At 47.2% G+C, this 19,740-nt stretch overlaps 1 protein-coding gene across 3 annotated transcripts in view; it reads left to right on the top strand.

Moving 5' to 3' along the window:
• The window catches only part of PPP1R37 (protein phosphatase 1 regulatory subunit 37), a 161,636-nt gene extending 142,170 nt beyond the window's left edge, over positions 1-19,466 (top strand). For 2 of the 3 annotated variants that reach the window (XM_037884721.2, XM_037884719.2), the window contains 2 exons: positions 2,543-2,633; positions 14,642-19,466. In XM_037884721.2, coding sequence (XP_037740649.1) covers positions 2,543-2,625 — 83 coding nt within the window. In that variant the 3' untranslated portion in view covers positions 2,626-2,633; positions 14,642-19,466. The remainder of the gene's footprint in view (positions 1-2,542; positions 2,634-14,641) is intronic. The other variant, XM_037884720.2, reaches the window with a different exon arrangement.
• Positions 19,467-19,740: the final 274 nt, after the last annotated feature.

Below are 19,740 nucleotides of genomic sequence, written 5' to 3'. Positions count from 1 at the left end.
GTTACCAAGCCAGTGACAAAAGAGCTTCTGCAGTATCACACTGGTTAACCAGAAGCCAAATACAGTCCCCCTTGAGGCATTCCAGCCCTGGGCTCTCATCCAGATGAACAAGTCTAATATAGTGAGAGGTTACTGAAAACCCAATTCACCATATGTAAGGTTCTTACTAATCCCAAAGGATCAGACACTTATCTCCAGGTCAATATATAGCTCAGACCTTATCCAAATACCTTGCTGTCAGCCAATCTTTAATAAACTAAGTAAAGATTTATTAAAAAAATAAGAATTTTAAATAGTTAATGGATCATATGCATACAAATGATTGCAAAGTCCTTATATCAGATTTGTAGCAGTGATGGAATAGACTGCTGACTTGCAAAAGCCTCTCTGGTATCTTCCAAAAGATTGGAAGGTCTTTGGTCCATAGTTCAAGATGCTCCTTTTTGTTGTAAATTCACAGTCAAGAGAATTAGAGCAGGAAAGAAGCAAAATGGAGATGTATTAGATGTCTTTTATACCCTCTGCCATGTGCATGGAAATGTACTGTCCCAAACAAAGCCCACAGCCTCTTTGTATGGAAAGTTACTGGCCCAGATGGAGTCTTAGGTCACATGAGAAAATCACATGCCACTACATGTTTTGCTGAATCAGAGAGGGAAGTCACTGACTCCTCACTGTCTGAGGCACCTGCAGGAAGGGCCTACTGGGCAGGATAAGATTCTTCAAAGGCCCATTGTAAGAGCTGTGTGTCCTTAGTGGGTCATCAACACACAGCTGCCTAGCCTTGATGTAAATCTATCTGGGGTGGGGTGTCACCCTGGCATACAATGCAGGTTTGAGATGCAGATGCATAGCCAGTATTCATAACTTCAGATACAAAGATGATACATGCATATAAACAGGATAATCATACTTAACAATTCATAACTTTTCTATTAAGAATAATAGAATCATAGAATATCAGTGTTGGACGGGACCTCAGGAGGTCATCTAGTCCAACCCCCTGCTCAAAGCAGGACCAATCCCCAACTAAATCATCCCACCCAGGGGTTTGTCAAGCCTGACTTTGAAAACCTCCAAGGAAGGAGATTCCCCCACCTCCCTAGGTAACCCATTCCAGTGCTTCACCACCCTCCTAGTGAAAAAGTTTTTCCTGCTACCACTGAGAACAGTCTAGATCCATCCTCTTTGGAACCCCCTTTCAGGTAGTTGAAAGCAGCTATCAAATCCCACCTCATTCTTCCTTCCCGACCCCAATATGGCGATCAGCTAAACCCTGAGCATATGGGCAAGATTCACCAGCCAGATACCCAGGAAAGAATTTTCTGTAGTAACTCAGATCGCACCCCGTCTAACATCCCATCACAGGCCATTGGGCCTGTTTACCATGAATAGTTAACATGATTTTGGCAATTAATTGATCTTTATCCCATCGTACCATCTCCTCCATAAACTTATCAAGTCTAATCTTAAAGCCAGATAGGTCTTTTGCCCCCACTGCTTCCCTTGGAAGGCTATTCCAGAACTTCTCTCCTCTGATGGTTAGAAACCTTTGTCTAATTTCAAGTCTAAACTTCCCAATGACCAGTTTATATCCATTTGTTCTTGTGTCCACATTGGTACTGAGCTTAAAGAATTCCTCTCCCTCTCCGGTATTTATCCCTCTAATGTATTTATAGAGAGCAATCATATCTCCCCTCAACCTTCTTTTGGTTAGGCTAAACAAGCCAAGCTTCTTGGGTCTCCTTTCATAAGACAGGTTTTCCATTCCTGGGATCATCCTAGTAGCCCTTCTCTGTACTTGTTCCAGTTTGAATTCATCCTTCTTAAACATGGGAGACCAGAACTGCACACAATATTCTAGATGAGGTCTCACCAGTGCCTTGTATAACGGTACTAACACCTCCTTATCTCTACTGGAAATACCGCGCCATAACAAAATTTGCTTGGAGTACTGCAGTTAATATGTGGGAATAACTTGGTCTTTTCTTTTTTCTGATGTATAGTACTCTTTACTTGTGTAATAGGTTGGCATATTGCCTAGAACTAATTTGGTTGATTATGAGAAACAAGATTGAAAACGTTTAATAAATTTAAAAAAAGAGAAGACCCTTCCAGTCAGCATTCCTAGTGTCACTTGGTTTTAAATGGGAGGGATCTGTATTTTTATTGAACGGAGCGAGAATGGCATTACTGTGCAGTAATTGGGCTCCACATAGGGTATTTGGGTGAAGTTGTAGGGCATGTGTTATATAGGAGGTCTGATGAGATGATGTAATGGTTGCTTCTGTCATTAAATGCTAGGAAACTCATAACCTTTTATTGCTTTGTCTCTTTGCACCAGTCTCTTTTTTTATAAATTAATACAATAGGAGGGAAACAGCATTATGTTTGAGCACTTACTCCTAGTCCATCCCACGCTTCCTAATTTACGTGCCCCATTGATCCCAAATTTGGAGAGTGACATAGTGTTTGTTTCTTAATGAAAATTGATTAGTCTTAAGGTTGCTGATTAATGAGGTTAATCCTTGTTTGTTTTCAGAATTAAACTGTTCCAAGAATGAGAAGGAGCTGGAGGAATTGCTCCTAGAAGCAAGTCAAGAGACAGGGCAGGAGCCACTGTGACACTTTAGGTAAGGAAGCTTTGCTAGGTTTGAATGGTATTCCGGTCACTGGCGTAACAGAATCAAGACAGAAGGAGACTAGAGTTTTTGAAAGCTGCTGCTGTTGCTGTGATGAAGAGAACAAAGTTTTTTTTTTTTCTCCACCATTTTTTCTACAACATCCTAGTTGCCAGAATAGCTCTGGGTGTGAGACAGGCTGGTGAATCTGTGCTATCTTCATTCAGACACAGTCAAGCATGTCTGTAATAAAAACAAATTCTAGACCTAGGTCAACCTGACTTCACACACCCAAAATATTTTCCCTGTGCAAAAAATAGTATGTGATGTAATTGTATCAGAATGCATACGCATAAGGAGGTGACAGTGTTAGTGTAGCACAGGCGTTCCTTGTGGTATTTCCTAACTTCTGAGGGCCTGACTTTACAACCTGAATATCGTGGTTTCAGTGCAGTTTTTTGTGTATAATTTATTTATATCAGTGGTTTTCAACTTCTTTCATTTGTGAACTCCTGAAAAATTTCAAATGGAGGTGTGGACCTTTTTGGAAATCTTAGATATAGTTTGCAGACCACAGGTTGAAAACCACTGTTCTATGGCATTGACAACCTTTCATGGACCCCTTAGACAGACTGAAGACCCCCAGGGGTCCGTGGACCACAGGTTGAAAACCACTGATTTATATGTATTATATATATGTTTCTAAAAGTATGTTACCATTGTCATCCACTCATAAAACTTCTGTAGGTGGAGAAGCTATACAGATCTGTGTGATGCAGAGAGGATACATTACCGGATAGGTGCAGGCCCAAAGAGCTCTCCAATCTGAGTAAACAGTGGTACAGACTGAGTGGAACATCTGCTTCATCTTCATGAGGCTGTGGCCTATCCTGGTCTCGTTCACTGGCATTGTCCAGATGATATGATTTACCCTGGCTGAGCATTAGATCATCTAATCTCACAGGCCATTAAATTTAACCCAGATATTTAGCCCAAAGTATTTCAGTCCTCAGGAGACTAAACTGATGTGTGCCACAGGAAGAGAGCAGAAATGATCAAGGTGCCACGAATGCCCGAGGCCCCTGCAATAGCAGGGAATTGATTAGGTGAGATGTGGTCAGATGATCTCAGCAGGCAATCCACTGCAAAGAAAGGCGAAAAAACCCCAAGATCCCTGCCAATGTGACCTGGGCACAGACTGTTGATCAGTATGACCCTGAGCATGTGAGCAAGGCACCCCAGCCAGGAATCTAGAAGAGAATTATCTGCACCGCCTCAGAGCACTGGTCCATCCCAGCTGGTGTCCCATCTCCAGCCATGGCCAATCTCTGATGTTTCAGAAGAAGGTGGGGAAAACCCAGCCACCCCTACTGAGAATACATCTAGTCAACTGTGCATTATGGGGAAAAAATGGTGGAGGAATCATAGAAGTGTAGGCATGGAAAGAACCTTCAGATGTCCTCTAGTCCACCCGTCTGTGCTGAGGCAAGACCAAGTAAACCTAAGCCATCCCCGACAGATGTTTTGTCTAACGTGTTCTTAAAAGCCTTCAATAACAGGGATTCCGCAACCTCCCTTGGTAACCTATTCCAGAGCTTAACTTTTGTAACATATCTTAACATATATGAAGACTGTTATCAGGTCTTACCTCAGCCTTCTTTTCGCTCGACTAAGCATGCCCAGTTCTTCGAGTGATTGTTCATGTCCATCCAACTTAGGTGTGTGCGCTTGCCACATGCACCAGTGCTGGAAGTTTTCCCCTCCGCGGTATCCATAGGGGACCGGCTCTGGCGCCCCCTGGAGTGGCGTGCACATGCCACGGTATATAGGGCGCCTCCAGTTCCCCCCACCCACCGTTCCTTCTTGCCGCCAGTGACCGTGCTGGAACTGTTGCTGCTTCAGTTAGCACTCTAGTTGCTCTTCCTTACAAACTAGTTACCTTCTGTATTGTACTGTATATAGTTTTATAGTGGTGTTGATAAATCCCTTAGCTATAGTTAGAGACTTTGTAGGTCCCGAACGGGACTTTGCCTCAGGACAGGGCATGCCCCGATCCCCAAGCTTTAAGCCCTGTGATCGCTGCAAGAGGCCCATGCCCTTTAGTGATCCACACAGCAGTTGTCTGCGTTGCCCGGGCAAAGGATACGTTAGTGAGAAGGCTAAAAGTTGCAAGTCCTTCAAGCCAAGGACTAAGAAGGAGCGCAGAATTCGTTTAAGACTGCTGCTTATGGAGTCGGTCCTCACTCCGGCACCGGAGCAACGCTCCGACTCGGCGCTGAGTACCGTGACCTCAGTGTGCAGCGCCCCACCAGAACCATCCACTAGCCGGCACCCGTCCCCATCCATGGCTCCAACCAAGAAGGAGGGTCGAGGCCAGTCTCCAACCTCCCACAAGGGAAAGGATAAGACTGGGTGTGAGCAAGGTCTCAGGTCGGGCAACTCTTCACCCATGTCAGGATCTGGGCCCAAGCTCCGGGGGGAGCGATGTAGCCCAACATGCTCCCCACTGGCTACCCTGGATAGCGGAAGAGACCTCTGTCAGCTTCAGGTTTCGTCCACGCCGGAGGCCCTGCAGGTAGTGCAGGAGATCATGTACCTCCTGGTGCCGCCCACACCGGCTCCAGCAGTTCCCCAGTCACAGGATAAACCCACTTTCAGACCATTTCGGTTCTCACCTCAGCAGCACCGTTCCCCGTCGCAGGTAATGTCCCGCCAGTGCTCGCCGTCCCATAGCCACCACGCATCTGACCGCAATAGGCAGACACAGCGCAGCCCTATTCGGTCCCCGGACCTTGGGTACAGGTAGAGAGGCTCGAGGCGCAGCTTGCCGGCCACCGGGAGCAGACCTTTGGCGGCACCCTCACCCCACCCCCAGCAGGAGTAGCAGTTCTGGCACCCGGTATCTCTGAGACCACGGTACCACTCCAGGGATCCATTGAGAGATCAACGGTACTATTCTTCGGACTGTCACTGATCCCGTAGGAGGGCATCACCGCATGCAGGTACTTCCCAGCACCGAGCCCGTTCCTGATCCTGGTACTGCTCCTCATGCGCGAGACGTAGATCTCCGGCTCCAAGCCTGATAACCTGGGAGCGACCACTCAGGATCCAGCCCTGGTTCGGAGCAAGGTTCCCTGACGTTGGGACAAGCTCTGGTATTGGTGGTACGGGCTACATTGTCAGCACCAAAACCAGCCCTGTGGCCTCAGGCACAGTAGCCGATGCCGTGGTACCCACTGAACCTGTGGGGGTTCACACAGCCCTCCCAGGCAGCCTGTTTGGTGTCCAGAGCCTCGGAGAGACCAGCTGTCTCTCTCTCCCACCCTCCTCCGATGCACGAAGCCTTGGGCTCAAGGACCCCGCAAGTCCAAGAGGGAGCAGGGGAAGAAGCCCCTGGGCCACCAATGGTTGGGGAGGACCTTACGGTACTGGCATCTTTCTCATCGTCGCCAGATGAGGCTATAGTGGAGCCCCCTCCCCCAGTTTCTCTGAATCTCGCTAATGTGCACCAGGAACTACTGAAAAGGGTCGCTGCCAACCTGGGTCTTCAGGCGGAAGAGCTAGAGGAGCCCTCGGACTCTCTCTTCGATGTCCTCTGCTCCATGGCACTGGCCAGGGTGGCTCGGCCCCTTCATGATGAGATCTCTAAGATCACTAATGCCCTGTGGCAAACTCCCTCCTCCCTGCCCCCCATCTCCAAGAGGGCTGAGCGCAAGTACTTTGTGCCATCCAAAGGCCACAAGTACCTGTACACCCACCCTGCTCCCAAATCTCTAGTGGTAGAAGTGGTTAACCACAGGGAGCGACAGGGTCAACCCAGGGCTACCCCTAAGAACAGACTCCAAGAAACTAGACTTGTTTGAGCGTAAGGTTTATCCGTCCTCTAGCCTCCAGTTGAGGGTGGCGCTGCACACTGAGGTCACGGTACTCAGCGCCGAGTCGGAGCGTTGCTCCGGTGCCAGAGTGAGGACCGACTCCATAAGCAGCGCTCTTAAGCATCAGGCCATCCTAGGATGCTATGATTTTAACATGTGGCAAGCCATGGGCAAGTTCGAGGGCTCTCTTCCTGAGGCTTCTAGGAAGGAGTTCCGGGGCTACTACTATATTACCTAGGGAGGTGGTAGAATCTCCTTCCTTAGAGGTTTTTAAGGTCAGGCTTGACACAGCCCTGGCTGGGATGATTTAACTGGGACTTGGTCCTGCTTCGAGCAGGGGGTTGGACTAGATGACCTTCTGGGGTCCCTTCCAACCCTGATATTCTATGATTCTATACTATGGAGGAAGGCACAACTGCAGCCAGGGCGACGCGCCAGGCGGTGGCGGATGTGGCGGACGCTGCCTCCCGAACCATGGCCTTGGCAGTCACCATGCGCTGGGCATCCTGGCTGCTACTGTCTGACTTGTCCACAGAGCAGTTGACGCAAGACCTTCCCTTCAATGGGCAAGCCCTGTTTGCAGAACAGATGGACAATAACCTCCGTGGCCTAAAGCGGTTTAAGCTGCAGCAGCCTCAGGGCCAGGGGAGCCACCCTCACCAGGCGCCTCCCCATAAGAAATCCTGAGACTACAAGTGGCATCCTAGAGAACAGCCTTCGCAGGCCTCTCAGTCAAGCTCTACCCACAATAAGCAGGCGGGCAAGTGCTCGTTTTGAGGGCACGCCCAAGGGCAACATACCGGACTGTTCCCAGGATCCTCCCTCCCTTTATTTTTGCCAACCGCCTTTCTCCTTTCCTCCCTGCTTGGGCATCTATAACATCGGACTGATGGGTCCTCAGTTCGGTGGCGCAGGGTTACACCCTTCAGTTGCTTTCTACCCCTCCTTCCCACCCACCCCACCCCCGTCTCTCTTCAGGGACCCTTCTCACGAGAGTCTCCTCAAGCAGGAGGTAGAGGGGTTACTGCAGCTAGGTACGGTGGAGATCATTTCTCCAGAGTTTAGGAACAAAGTGTTCTATTCCTGCTACTTTTTAATCCCGAAGGCCAAGGGTGGTCTATGACCTATCCTGGACCTGCGAGACCGGAACCACTTCCTAGCAAAACTAATGTTCCGCATGGTCTCCCTGGCCTCCATCATCCCCTCCCTGGATCCGGGAGACTGGTATGTCACCCTCGATCTGAAAGATGCATACTTTCACATCGCCATCTTCGAGGGAAACAGACGCTTCCTCCAGTTTATGGTAGGTCCCAATCACTATCTATTTGTAGTCCTCCCATCTGGCCTAGCGACAGCACCACGGGTATTTACCAAGTGCATGTCGATGGTGGCTGCCTACCTTAGACGTTGGGGTGTCCAGATCTACCCATACCTCGACGATGGGATAGTTAATGGCAGAGCCAGATCCCAGGTCCAAAGGGATGTCACAATGCTGTTAGCCACCAGCCGTCGCCTCAGCCTGTTGGTGAATGACACAAAATCCACGTTAGTTCTGGTACAGAGGATAGAGTTCATTGGAACGGTGCTCGACTCTATCTGCGCCAGGGTGTTCCTTCCACTGGCGAGATTCAGGGCATTGATGGACCTCATTGCAGAAGTCTCTGTATTTCCCCTGACCACAGTCAGGGTTTGCCTGCGCCTACTAGGTCACATGGCAGTGTATACATATGTGGTGTGCCATGCCAGGCTCCGGATGCGACCCCTGCAGCAGTGGTTGGTTAGGGTCTACTCCCAGTCCAGGGACCACCTGGAGAAGGTCGTCACCATCCCCACGACGGTACTTACCTCGCTGTGATGGTGGACCGATCTTGGGAAAGTCCTGGAAGGAGTTCCCTTCGTCAGAACTCCTCACTTAGTCGAGTTGGTTTCGGACGCCTCGGACCTTGGCTGGGGGGCGCACCTCGGCACCCTCCAGACCCAAGGTATGTGGTTTCCCTAGGAATCGATGCCACACATAAAAGTCAAAGAGCTCAGGGCGGTGCGCAGAGCATGTGCAGTCTTCCTACCACACCTGGCCTGCAGAGTGGTCAGAATCCTCACGGACAACACAACCTCGATGTTCTACATCAACAGGCAAGGCAGAGCACAATCCTCGGCCCTCTGCCAAGAGGCACTCTGTGTCTGGGACTTCTGCATCGACCACAGAATCCATCTAAAGCATGTCACCTTCCGGGTGCCAGGAACATGCTAGCAGATCACCTAAGCAGGGACTTCTTCTCTCACTGCGAGTGGGTGCTCCACCCAGATGTAGCCGGCATGATCTTCCAGAGGTGCGAAGCTCCCCAAGTGGATTTGTTCGCTACCAGGCAGAACAGGAGGTGCCACAGTTTTGCTCCAGAAGGGGGTCTGGGCAAAGGCTCCCTCTCTGACGCCTTCCTCCTGCTGTATGCATTCCCTTCAATTCTGCTCATCAGCAAGGTCCTAGCGAAAATCAAGAGGGACAAGGCACAGGTTATCATGATCGCCCCAGCGTGGCCTCGCCAGCACTGGTTCGGGATGCTATCAAGCTTTTCAGCGATTCCTCCCGGCCCCTGCTGAACCGACTGGACCTGTTGTCACAGGATCACAGCCGACTCTTGCACCCCAACCTCGCATCCCTCCACCTTACAGTATGGATGCTGTGTGGCTGAACCCAGATGAATGGGCCTGTTCGGAAGGGATCCAGCGGCCGAATGGGGCATCTCCCCTTCGCATTCTTCGGTGCAGTCGATCATGGACTACCTGCTTCATTTAAGGAACCAGAGCCTGGCGCACTCCTCTATTGTGGTGCATCTGGCGGCCATTTCGGCCTTTCATCCGCCAATCCAGGGGCCAATCCAGGCTGTGTTCTCCCACGACATGATGGTCAGGTTCCTTAGAGGCCTCGAGAGACTCTTTCCTCAAGTCCGGTCCCCAGCCCCTCAGTGGGATCTCAACTTGGTTCTGTCCAGGCTCTCAGGCTTACCCCTTGAGCCTTTGGCTTCGTGCTCCCTGTCTCACCTATCATGGAAGGTAGCTTTCCTGGTGGTGGGGGTGATGTCGGTCAGGCGAGTCTCGAAGCTGCGAGTTCTGACCTCAGAACCACCGTTCACAGTCTTCTATAAGGACAAGGTCCAGCTCCAGCCCCACCCGGCCTTCCTTCCCAGGTGGTGTCCACTTTCCACATGAGCCAGGACATCTTCCTTCCGGTTTTCTGCCCTAAGCCCCATGAGGCTAGTGAAGAGAGGCGCCTTCATACTTTGGACGTAAGAAGGGCTCTGGCTTTCTACCTCGATCAGACAAAGCCTTTCCGTAAGTTGACTCAGCTTTTCTTCTCTACAGCTGATAGGATGAAGGGCCTCCTAGTGTCCACACAGAGGATTTCTAATGGATCACCTCTTGCATTCGGATCTGCTTCAAGCTGGCAGGAGTCCCTCCACTACCAATCATCAGAGCCCACTGGACCAGAGCACAGGCATCTTTGGCAGCTTTCTTGACACATTTCCCGATCCAGGACATCTGTTGAGCGGTGACGTGGTCCTTGGTGCACACATTCATGGACGACTATGCCATCGCTCAGCAGGCCAGGGACAACGCTGGGTTAAGCAGAGCTGTGTTGCAGTCTACACGTCCGTAAACTCCTACCCACCTCCGACGGGTACTGCTTGGGAGTCACCTAAGATTGAATGGACATGAGCAATCACTCAAACAAGAAAAGACGGTTACCTTTTCCGTAACTGGTGTTCTTTGAGATGTGTTGCTCATGTCCATTCCACATCCCGCCCTCCTTCCCCACTGTCGGAATTTCCGGCAAGAAGGAACTGAGGGTGGGGGGAGCTGGTGGCCCCTATATACCGCAGCATGTGCGCACCACTCTAGGGGCTGCCGGAGCCGGTCCCCTACGGCTACTGCTGTGGGAAAAACTTCCGGCACCGGTGCATGTGGCGAGCGCACACACACCTAAGGAGAATGGACATGAGCAACACGTTTCGAAGAACACCAGTTACAGAAAAGGTAACTGTCTGTCTTTTTTTTTTTTTTTTTTTTTTTTTAATTTTCCTCAGTGATCAGGCTTTCTAAACCTTTTATCATTTTTGTTGCTCTCTTCTGGACTCTCCAATTTGTCCACATCTTTCTTAGTGTGTTGCCCAAACCTGGACACTGTACTCCTGCTGAGGTCTCACCAGGTAGAGTGGGACAGTTACCTCCAGTGTCTTACATAAGACGTTCCCGTTAATACACCCCAAACTGATAATAGCCTTTTTTGCAATTCAATCACATTGTTAGCTCTTGTTCAATTTGTGACCTACTATAACCCCCAGATCCTACGTACCCCTAGTACGACCATCTAAAGCTATTTATTTCCCATTTTGTAGTTGTGCATTTTTTTCCTTCCTAAGCATTGTACTTCGCGCTTATTTTTATGGAATTTCATCTTGTTGATTTCAGACCAATTCTCTAATTTGTCTGTCACTTTGAATTCTAATCCTGTCCTCCAAAGTGTTTCCAAACCCCTTGCAGCTTGCTATCATCATTAGATTTTATAAGCATGCTCTCCACTCCATTAGGCAAGTCATTAATGAAAATGCTGAATAGTATCTGACCTAGGATAGACCCTCTGGGGGCGGGACATCACTAGATATGTCCTCCCACTTTGGCAGTGAACTACTCTTTGATTATGGTCTTTGCACCACCTTTTAGTAATTTCATCTAGACCACATTTCCCTAGTTTGCTTATGAGAATGTCATATGGCACTGTATCAAAAGCCTTACTTAAAATTAAATTATGTCATTTATGTCATGCTTCCCACCTATCCACTAGACCATTAACCTTGTCAAAGGAGGAAATCAGGTTGATCTGGCATGATTTGTTCTTGACAAATCCATGTTGGCTATTACTTATCACCCGATTATCCTCTAGTTGCTTATAAATTGATTAATAATGTGTCCCCATATCTTTTCGGGTATCAAAGCTAGGCTGACAGGTCTGTAGTCATTCCTTTTTTAAAGATAGGTACTGACCTCTCACGTCGTCCTCACCCTGAATGGGCAGCCTGGGTCGTTATCGCACTCCCAGAGCTACTGAGCCCTTTCAGTGCTCTCTTTATGGTAGTGGGACCACTGGACTCTAATCCACCTGACATTAAGATGGTGTCACGGATCCACAGGATCTGTGCTGTGCCCAAGCTTTTAAACAGAACTGTTGGTTCTTCAGTGTGCCAGACCCACAAGGGGTCCCAATCTTCCTTAAGGGCAGGCCACATGGCCCCATGCCTCTGAGACTGTCTCTGGGCTCCAGCTCTCCTGCTTCTCACCTTGAGTTCTGCCCAGCAAGTTCCACTGTGGTAGTCTCCTATTCTGAGACTTGTGCCCTCTTCTGGGACCAGTACACCTCAGCAGGATTTGCAGGGACACCAGGCAGCCTTTTCAAAACAGAGTGGGGTTTATTAGTCAACTGCCATACAGCATCGGAAAGTCCTTAAGTTAGCAGAGAGAAGTACAAGCTAAGACAGAGTTCATACTGGCCAACGACACAGCTCTATCCAGCCAAGCTGCTCTAGAATCCATTTTGACTCGCTCTTTCTGTCCGTCAGTCCCAGGGGAGAGCTCTGTGTCCTTCCAAAGGCCAGTTCTTAACACAGCCACCTGACCGTTTCGGTCCATTGTCCTCCTCCTGCAGGATCCCTACTGAGTGCAAAGGTTCTGCCTGCTGGAGTTTCCCATTGTTAGGTGTCAGTTATTCAGACTTTAGGGTTCAGTTGTCTTTCCTTTGATATGGGTTGGTTTCAGCCAGTCCTTAGCAACCCATTCATATCGCCCCATATAGTTACTTGAGACAAGCACCTCATGTCTCCTCTTCTACCTCAGGAACATTTTAATCCTTCTGCACTCACTGGGTAGCAATTCAAGTATGTCACTTCCCGCATGAGAGACTAGGTGAGTGGAAATAATATCTTTTATTGGTCCAATAAATATTACCTCACCCACCTTGTCTCTCTCTACTATCCTGGGACCACACAGCTACAAGTACACTGCATACTTCCAAGCATATCAATTCCTAATAATATTACAGATGATTTCCACTTTGTCACAGACGGCCTTGGAAGGACCCAGCTAGGGTGACCAGATGTCCAGATTTTATATTTTGGGCCTTTTTCTTATATAGGCTCCTATTACCCCCCCACCCTCTGTCCTGATTTTTCACACTTGCTGTCTGGTCACCCTAGGCCCAGCAATCTAGACCTTTTTCCTGGGCTCCCCCAGTTGTTCAATCCAGGTTGTGATGTTCTGAAGGACTCAATGTGCTATACATCTGCATCAAAGGTTTTATTAAAAAGAAAGTGTAGTTTAAACCCTGGTGGTTAGGAGCATATGCGATTCCTGTATGATTTGTTATATACTGCAGATTGAGACATCACCAGAGGTGTTGCTTTAGAATATTACGCACGTGCTGTACACTGAGGTCACAAATAATGCATTTTCATAGTAGTTGCCCTTAAAAACTTTTCAAGAGGTTTTGTTACTAAATAAGATTATTAGGGTAACTGCCATACTCTATAGGGGTTTCCTATATTAAGTGGAAGAAATACTGCAAACACTGAGATTTGGTTTATCTAGGTAACTGATGATGATTAGTACAGTAACTCCTTGCTTAACGTTGTAGTTATGTTCCTGAAAATTCTACTTTAAGCGAAACGATGTTAAGCAAATCCAATTTCCCCATAAGAATTAATGTAAATAGGGTTCCAGGGAAATTTTTTTCGCTACACAAAAGACTACACACACACATACATATACACAGTATAAGTTTTAAACAAACAATACTGTACACAGCAATGATGATTGTGAAGCTTGGTTGAGGTGGTAAAGTCAGAGGGAGGAAGAGGGTGGGATATTCCCAAGGGAATGCCTTACTGCTAAACGATGAACTAGCGCTCCACTGAGCCCTCCAGGGTTAACACATTATTGTTAATGTAGCCTCACACTCTACAAGGCAGCAGGAATGGAGGAAGGGGAGACAGCATGGCAGAGAGAGACAGAGACGTACACCCTGTGTGAGAGAGAGAGATGCGCATTGTCCCTTTAAGTACATTGACCCCACTCTAAGTACACTGCCCTTTTAAGTAGATCAACAAGTTGTGACAGCAGCTGCTGCCAGCAAGCTCCCTCTGTCCTGAGCCCTGTTGTGTCTCTTCCTCCGCCCTTCCCCCCCCCCCCCCCGCACTCTATGGAGGTGGGGTAAAGAAGCGGGGGGAAGGGGACACCCTGACATTAGCACCCTTCCCTCCCCCCTCCTGCACAGCAAGCAGGAGGCTCCCAGGAGCAGCTCCCAGACGGAGGGCAGGAGCAACACAGAGCAGTGGGGGGAGGGACAGCTGAACTGCCCAGCAATTGTGAACAGGGAACTTAGGGGAGCAGGGAGCTGATGGGGGGCTGCCGGTCCACCCTGGTTCCAAGCCCCCACCAACTACCTCCAAGGGGCTGCTCTTTCTGCAAGCAGTAGACAAAGCAGGCGGCTGCCAACCAACGTTATAAGGGAGCATTGTGCAACTTTAAACGGAGCACGTTCTCTAATTGATCAGCAACAAAACAACGTTAACCAGGACAATGTTAAGTGAGGAGTTACTGTATTGTATGTTTACATCTGTGTGTTATGATGTTTTCTTAAGAGCTGTGCTCCAAGTTAGTGTGTGTATCTGAATTTAAATAAAATTGTAAAGGGAAATGTAGGGTACCTAGCTGGATGTCAGTTGTTGTTGAAATAGATCTTGAGAGCAGGTGTTATTAAACTCCTGTGGTAGATGATGTAGCCTTAGGCAAAGAGGCTGGGAGCTATTCCAACTCCATTCTGTGGTTTTATATAAGTTAGGGTAAAATAACATATGGAATATATTTATAAGGAAAATAAATCCTCCTGTCTCAGGACACAAGCCAGCCACTGACTGCTGGGGTTAGCAGCACACTGCCTTTATAGGACTGGCTAGTCGATAGCTTTGGGTGATGGAGATTTTTGCAGGTTCCTCAAGAGCATCTGGTACTGAGCACTGTACAAGAGAGGCCACAAGACTTCTGATCCTGTCTGGCAATTCCTATGATGTCTGACTTTGTGTTTGTTCTTTCTCACAGTTCCTCTGGGTTGATCTACATTGAGCTGAGGCTGTCTTGGGAAATGCCTGTGTAGCTTTATTCCCTTCCCACTCCACATGATTCAGAAGAACTTGGTCTGCAGTACAGAGGTTGTTGTTTTTTTTTTTTTCAAAACAATGTGATATTTCCTGCCCTAGACACTTTTTCCCACATTCTTGACTCTGCCCTACAAGGAAGGACTCTGATATTTTCAAGATGATTCAGGAAGGGAAGGAGAACAGATTGAAAATCTTACTAAAAGAGTGATTTCCCTACCTGATTCCAAGGTGAGCTCTGACACCTGATGGAAATGGCACTACTTTCTGACCTTCTGTAGACACTAACTGATGCATTTACATTTTTCTTTCTATGTTTCTCTGGAATTACCACTGTTACTGAGTAATTTGTAAGGAGAAGATATCCTCAATCCTGGAGAATGGGCATTGGACTATTCTATTGGACTATTCATTGGAATATTCTCCAATTCAAATGGGAGATTAAAAACCCAGAATCTCATGGTTCAGGCCTGGATTTGCTTTCCACACACTACAAGTGTCCAAGGTCTCTGAAGGCTAGTTTAAGAAAACTGTTTTCTAACCTGGAAACCTGCTAGCAGAATGGTTGCACATGATTGTGTCCCTGGGAAGAGTGGCACTGACAAGCTGTAGTCACCTGTTGAAAAACTTGTATCGCCAGACAAGCTGTCCAGGACAGGCTGCATCCACAGCCACAATGGTTATTTATTTTAAATTCCTTTTTTAGGTATATATTTATCATGAGCTTCGAAGTACTGATCAGGATTTAACTTAGAAAACAATGTAGAATTACTTTTAGTCTAACCTGCAACCTTTTTGGAACTTTACTCCTGGTTTGCAGAACTCTGCCAAAAAGCACCATCAGAAATACCTTCCCGTGCAAACCCTATACAGAACACCACAATGACATAACTAGCTAGTGTGCTTGTGTGCACACAAACACGTTTGTGAGATCCACATTTCAGGGAGCTCCCTGCCTGTGATGCATTCAAGAGGCTAATACCCTTGAGGCTCAGGTGAAATTCCTTACATTGTTGTGTGTCTTTTGGGGAAGAAGGAATCATCATGGCTGAGTCTATTCTAGTTTCCTAACTTTATAAGCTTAAAAGAGAAGAACAAATTACCCCCTTTAGCAAGGTTTTCTCAAAGCCATATAGCATGGAACTGACAGTGTGAGAAAGAGGGTGGGATGGGGCTGACTCAGTCATCTCCATTTGGGGATTCATCTAGCAATCTAATACTGAGCCAGAGGCAAATATGCAGTAGAAGTAGTTGGATCCTCTACATTTTGTTATATTAAAGGAAGTCTAGGATCACCTGGTTTGTTTAAGTTACTGCCCTCTTTCTGTTTTGAATTTTCCAACTCCTTTGTATTTGGCTGAGGAAAGATTCAGGGGACATGTTACACCATTAAAAGATGAACAGGAATTTGACTTTTCATGATTGTGTAAGTAGCTTTCATTTAGCTGGTCAGTGGGCCTTTTGATTCAGTGTAAAATCTTGCTTTAGAGAATATTTGCCCCTTTTACCAAAGGTTTTTCTGAATGAATTTTCAATTCTGCAGTGGAACATGCTCCATTCTATAGATTGTGCTTAATACAGAGAATCCCAGAGGCTGTCACACCTTTGATAGGATGAATTTACCGTTAGAGGTGCTTTTCCTTTACTCTTCTTGCCAAGGGAAGGAATCTGGTTGCTCTGGAAAAGGTGTTCAATTTTCTCAGGGAGGGTTCTCTCTCAATGTCCCAGGGCTTGCGAGATTCTGCTGGCCGAGCACTCTGGTATCGAGAGCGTGGAATGGGTCATTGTTTTAGTCTGCAAAGTCCCACTGCAACATACCACACCCTGCACAAAGCGTGACACCCAAAGAGGCCATTATTCTGAAGCCACTATTACAATGAAAGCCAGAATTACCAGAGTGCAAATCACCTCACTGGTAATCCAGATGAATGGAATGCCTGCCCCTGTACCCACAGCCAGAGAGAGGAGCTGGCCTGTTAGGGAGGAACCAGCAGTTCCAAGGCAGCATTGAGGTGTTGGGCAGAAGGCTTCAATATAGCACATGCAAGAGGAACAATCAAGGAAGGGAAACAAAGGTATGCAGCAAACCTTTTTTTTATCATGTAGCAAGGCCTGTTAGAGTAAATGATGTGGGTCATAAGAGATTGAGCCATCTTTATCCTTGAGTTGGAGAGGAAGGAAGACTCGGTAGGTTAAATTAGGTCTTGAATTACCATTTTGGCTCAAATCCACGAGGAATGGCAGACACACACACCTTCCCACCTGCCCCAAAAAATTGCTATCGGAAGATAAATATTTCTGTATATGTGGATTACTGCTCTGCTGTGAAGAGAAATCTCGGAAGGAAACTATGGTACTAATCTGTAATTTAACAAATTTATTGTATAAACTAACCAGAGAAACAGCCTAGAGAGGGGGCTGTTGGGTAGAACTTAAGCTTTTTTTTTTTTTTTTTTTTCTCCTTAAGTGCAATAAATCTATCAGGGAGCTGTGAGGGCACTTCGCTGCATGGGAATCAAGGCTGGAGATGCAGAAATTTTAGCTCTTCATGCACTGAAACTGAATCACATTAGGAATTTGCTGCATTAACACTACATACAAAGGATGGTGATTTATTTGCTAATGTTTGTCATTTCTTTCTGTTGTGTATTTTTGTTAACACTGTTTTCTATTAAATGAAAACTGCATTTGTCACTGACTCCTCCTGTCTGTTTGGTACCTACAAATGACACTTGTTTTGTCCATGGCAAAGAAGAGAATGTGAGATTTCAATAGATCTGAAGCAATTCCCTTTCCAAAGGAGCTCTGCAGAGCTAGCGCTACCATCCACTACCCCGGCGAAAAGAGCTGTTAAGAAAACCAGACAGTGGTTTGAAGTTCTGCATCATACCTATTGGTGTGAGCTTGATAGGGCAGTCTCAGTCCAGTGGCTCGGCCGCTGAAATGCTTGTGTCTCCTCTCCCAGATATTCCTGTTCAGAATCTACTTGCCCTTCTGCTTTTCTCTTTGATGTGTAAAATACCTGTCAGGCAAACCCCTGTAGAGCTACATGAGGATCTTCAGTAGGACTATCAGCAGCCCATATTAAAGCACAGAAATCTAGACTCAGTAGTTAAGAATAAGGATCTGAGTCGAACCCTCTGCTCAGCCTTCCGGCAGGTGTTTCCACTGCCGTATTTCTTGAAGCAGAGCAGAACCCACTCTGGCACATCAGAAGGTCTAACTGCCCTTGGATGCGGTGTATGCATCTCCTGTTGATGTTACTTGATGTGCACTGAAATGAAGCCATGACATGTCAGTCATACTGTAGACACCATATTAGAAACCTTTTGCAGGTGTCTTACAGGGCATGTGCAGCAGCTGCTTTTCAAAACTTCACTGTCCCCCTGAGACTCTTTAAAATGGCAAAAGCATCTTGTCTGGTGTCCTATTTCTGAAATGGCCACGATGCGTATTGCAAGGCAGTCGGTGGCAGTGGGAAAACTGCCTTGTGTGTTCTTGGACCTTGTGTGATATGATGTTTTAAACCCCCAGATGGGGGAACACTGACCAGATTGTCGATGCTGAGACTGAACATCCCTGGAACTTTGGACAGAGCAGGGATCTCACTAGCTTAGCGATGCTTCCCTCAGAAGCTGAATTTTCAGATGTGGGGGGCCTAAAGTTAAGCACCTGAATCCATGCTGGGAACCTAATGTAAACATGGTCAGATAAGCTTCTATTGACTTGAGTGGAAGTTGAGGGTGTGTAGGCCCTCTGAAAAGCAGGGCACTCTTACTTAGCTGCTTCACTTCAGACACCTCGGTCTGAAAATACTGGACATTGAGTCCAGTCCTGAAAGGCATTGAATGCCTCCTGCAAGGTTCATAGAATCCCTGATCTCCCCTTGAAGTCTGGAGTTAAGTGGGCCCAGCACCATCAAGGGTCATCCCCTACTAAATCCTTCCCATGCCTCATCAAACTCTTCTACTCCTGCTGCTTGTCATTATGGAAAGTAGAGATCTTTCTGAAAGACGCCTTGATTTTAAATTGAAAGCACTTCATCAAAAGAACAAATCCAATGGGGCACCAAGAGCTACCATGTTTGAACGGGGCCTGTGTCTCAGACTTCCATCAGATTGACACATTTCTGCCCTTTCAATCAGAGTCTGAAAATGAGAGCAGGAAAATAAATGGACTTATCTGAGCCTGCCAGGGTGCACTGTGCCATGGACAAATAGACTATTACACAGAACCTTTTCCCCAGGGTAAAAAATAACACTGCTCTAAAAGGGAGAGGGGCCACAGCCTGTATCAGCAGCCCTGATAATGCAGCAAAGAAATTGCCCCCACTGGACCTTCCATCTTTTATAACCAAGCAAATAGAGAGAATCCATGACACACAACTTTCAGCTAACCAGGTACTCTTCTTCTGTGCTTAGAACTCCGACCGAATGGGAGTGTTACCTCTGCCCAGAGCCTGGTAGCAAAGAGATTTGCTCCTGATCACCTCCTTTCTCACTGACCAGTTGCCTCATGTGGATGGTTTTTAGGTACCAAAAGACTTGGAAAGACCATGTAACCTGCCTTTAACTGAATGTTGACATCTCCTGTAAACCAGCACTTGGGTATTAAAGAGTTAATATATTTCATTTCAGTTTTATTAGAAAGGCTGGTATCAGGCCAGTACTTGCTTTGTTATCAAACCCTAGAGAACTATGATGTGTGTTTTACCGCATTTATGGATTTCTTGTAATACTCTTGGTTGAAATAAAGGGTTTCCTAATTTAGTCTGGGATTGTCTGTGGTAAATTCCCTCCCCATTTTCAAAAAGGACCACTTTGCAGGTTGACTGGCCCAGACTTCGAACGTCCTCTCTCTTTCCTTTCCTCTCTTCACCCACCTCTGCGTGAGAGTTCTAATGGTGCCTGCAGCTGGGGAGCCCCCCGCCCCTGGAAAGGAAGAAGATAAGGAAATGGGTGAGAATCCCACTGCCCAGAGGTTATTGACACAGAGGGCAAGTCCTTCAAAAGCAAGGGAGATGGGCTTACTAGTGCCCTTTGA

This window comes from Chelonia mydas, chromosome 23 (genome assembly GCF_015237465.2).
Source record: "Chelonia mydas isolate rCheMyd1 chromosome 23, rCheMyd1.pri.v2, whole genome shotgun sequence".
NCBI lineage: Eukaryota > Metazoa > Chordata > Testudines > Cheloniidae > Chelonia > Chelonia mydas.
This window is presented reverse-complemented; position numbering and strand designations above follow the sequence as displayed.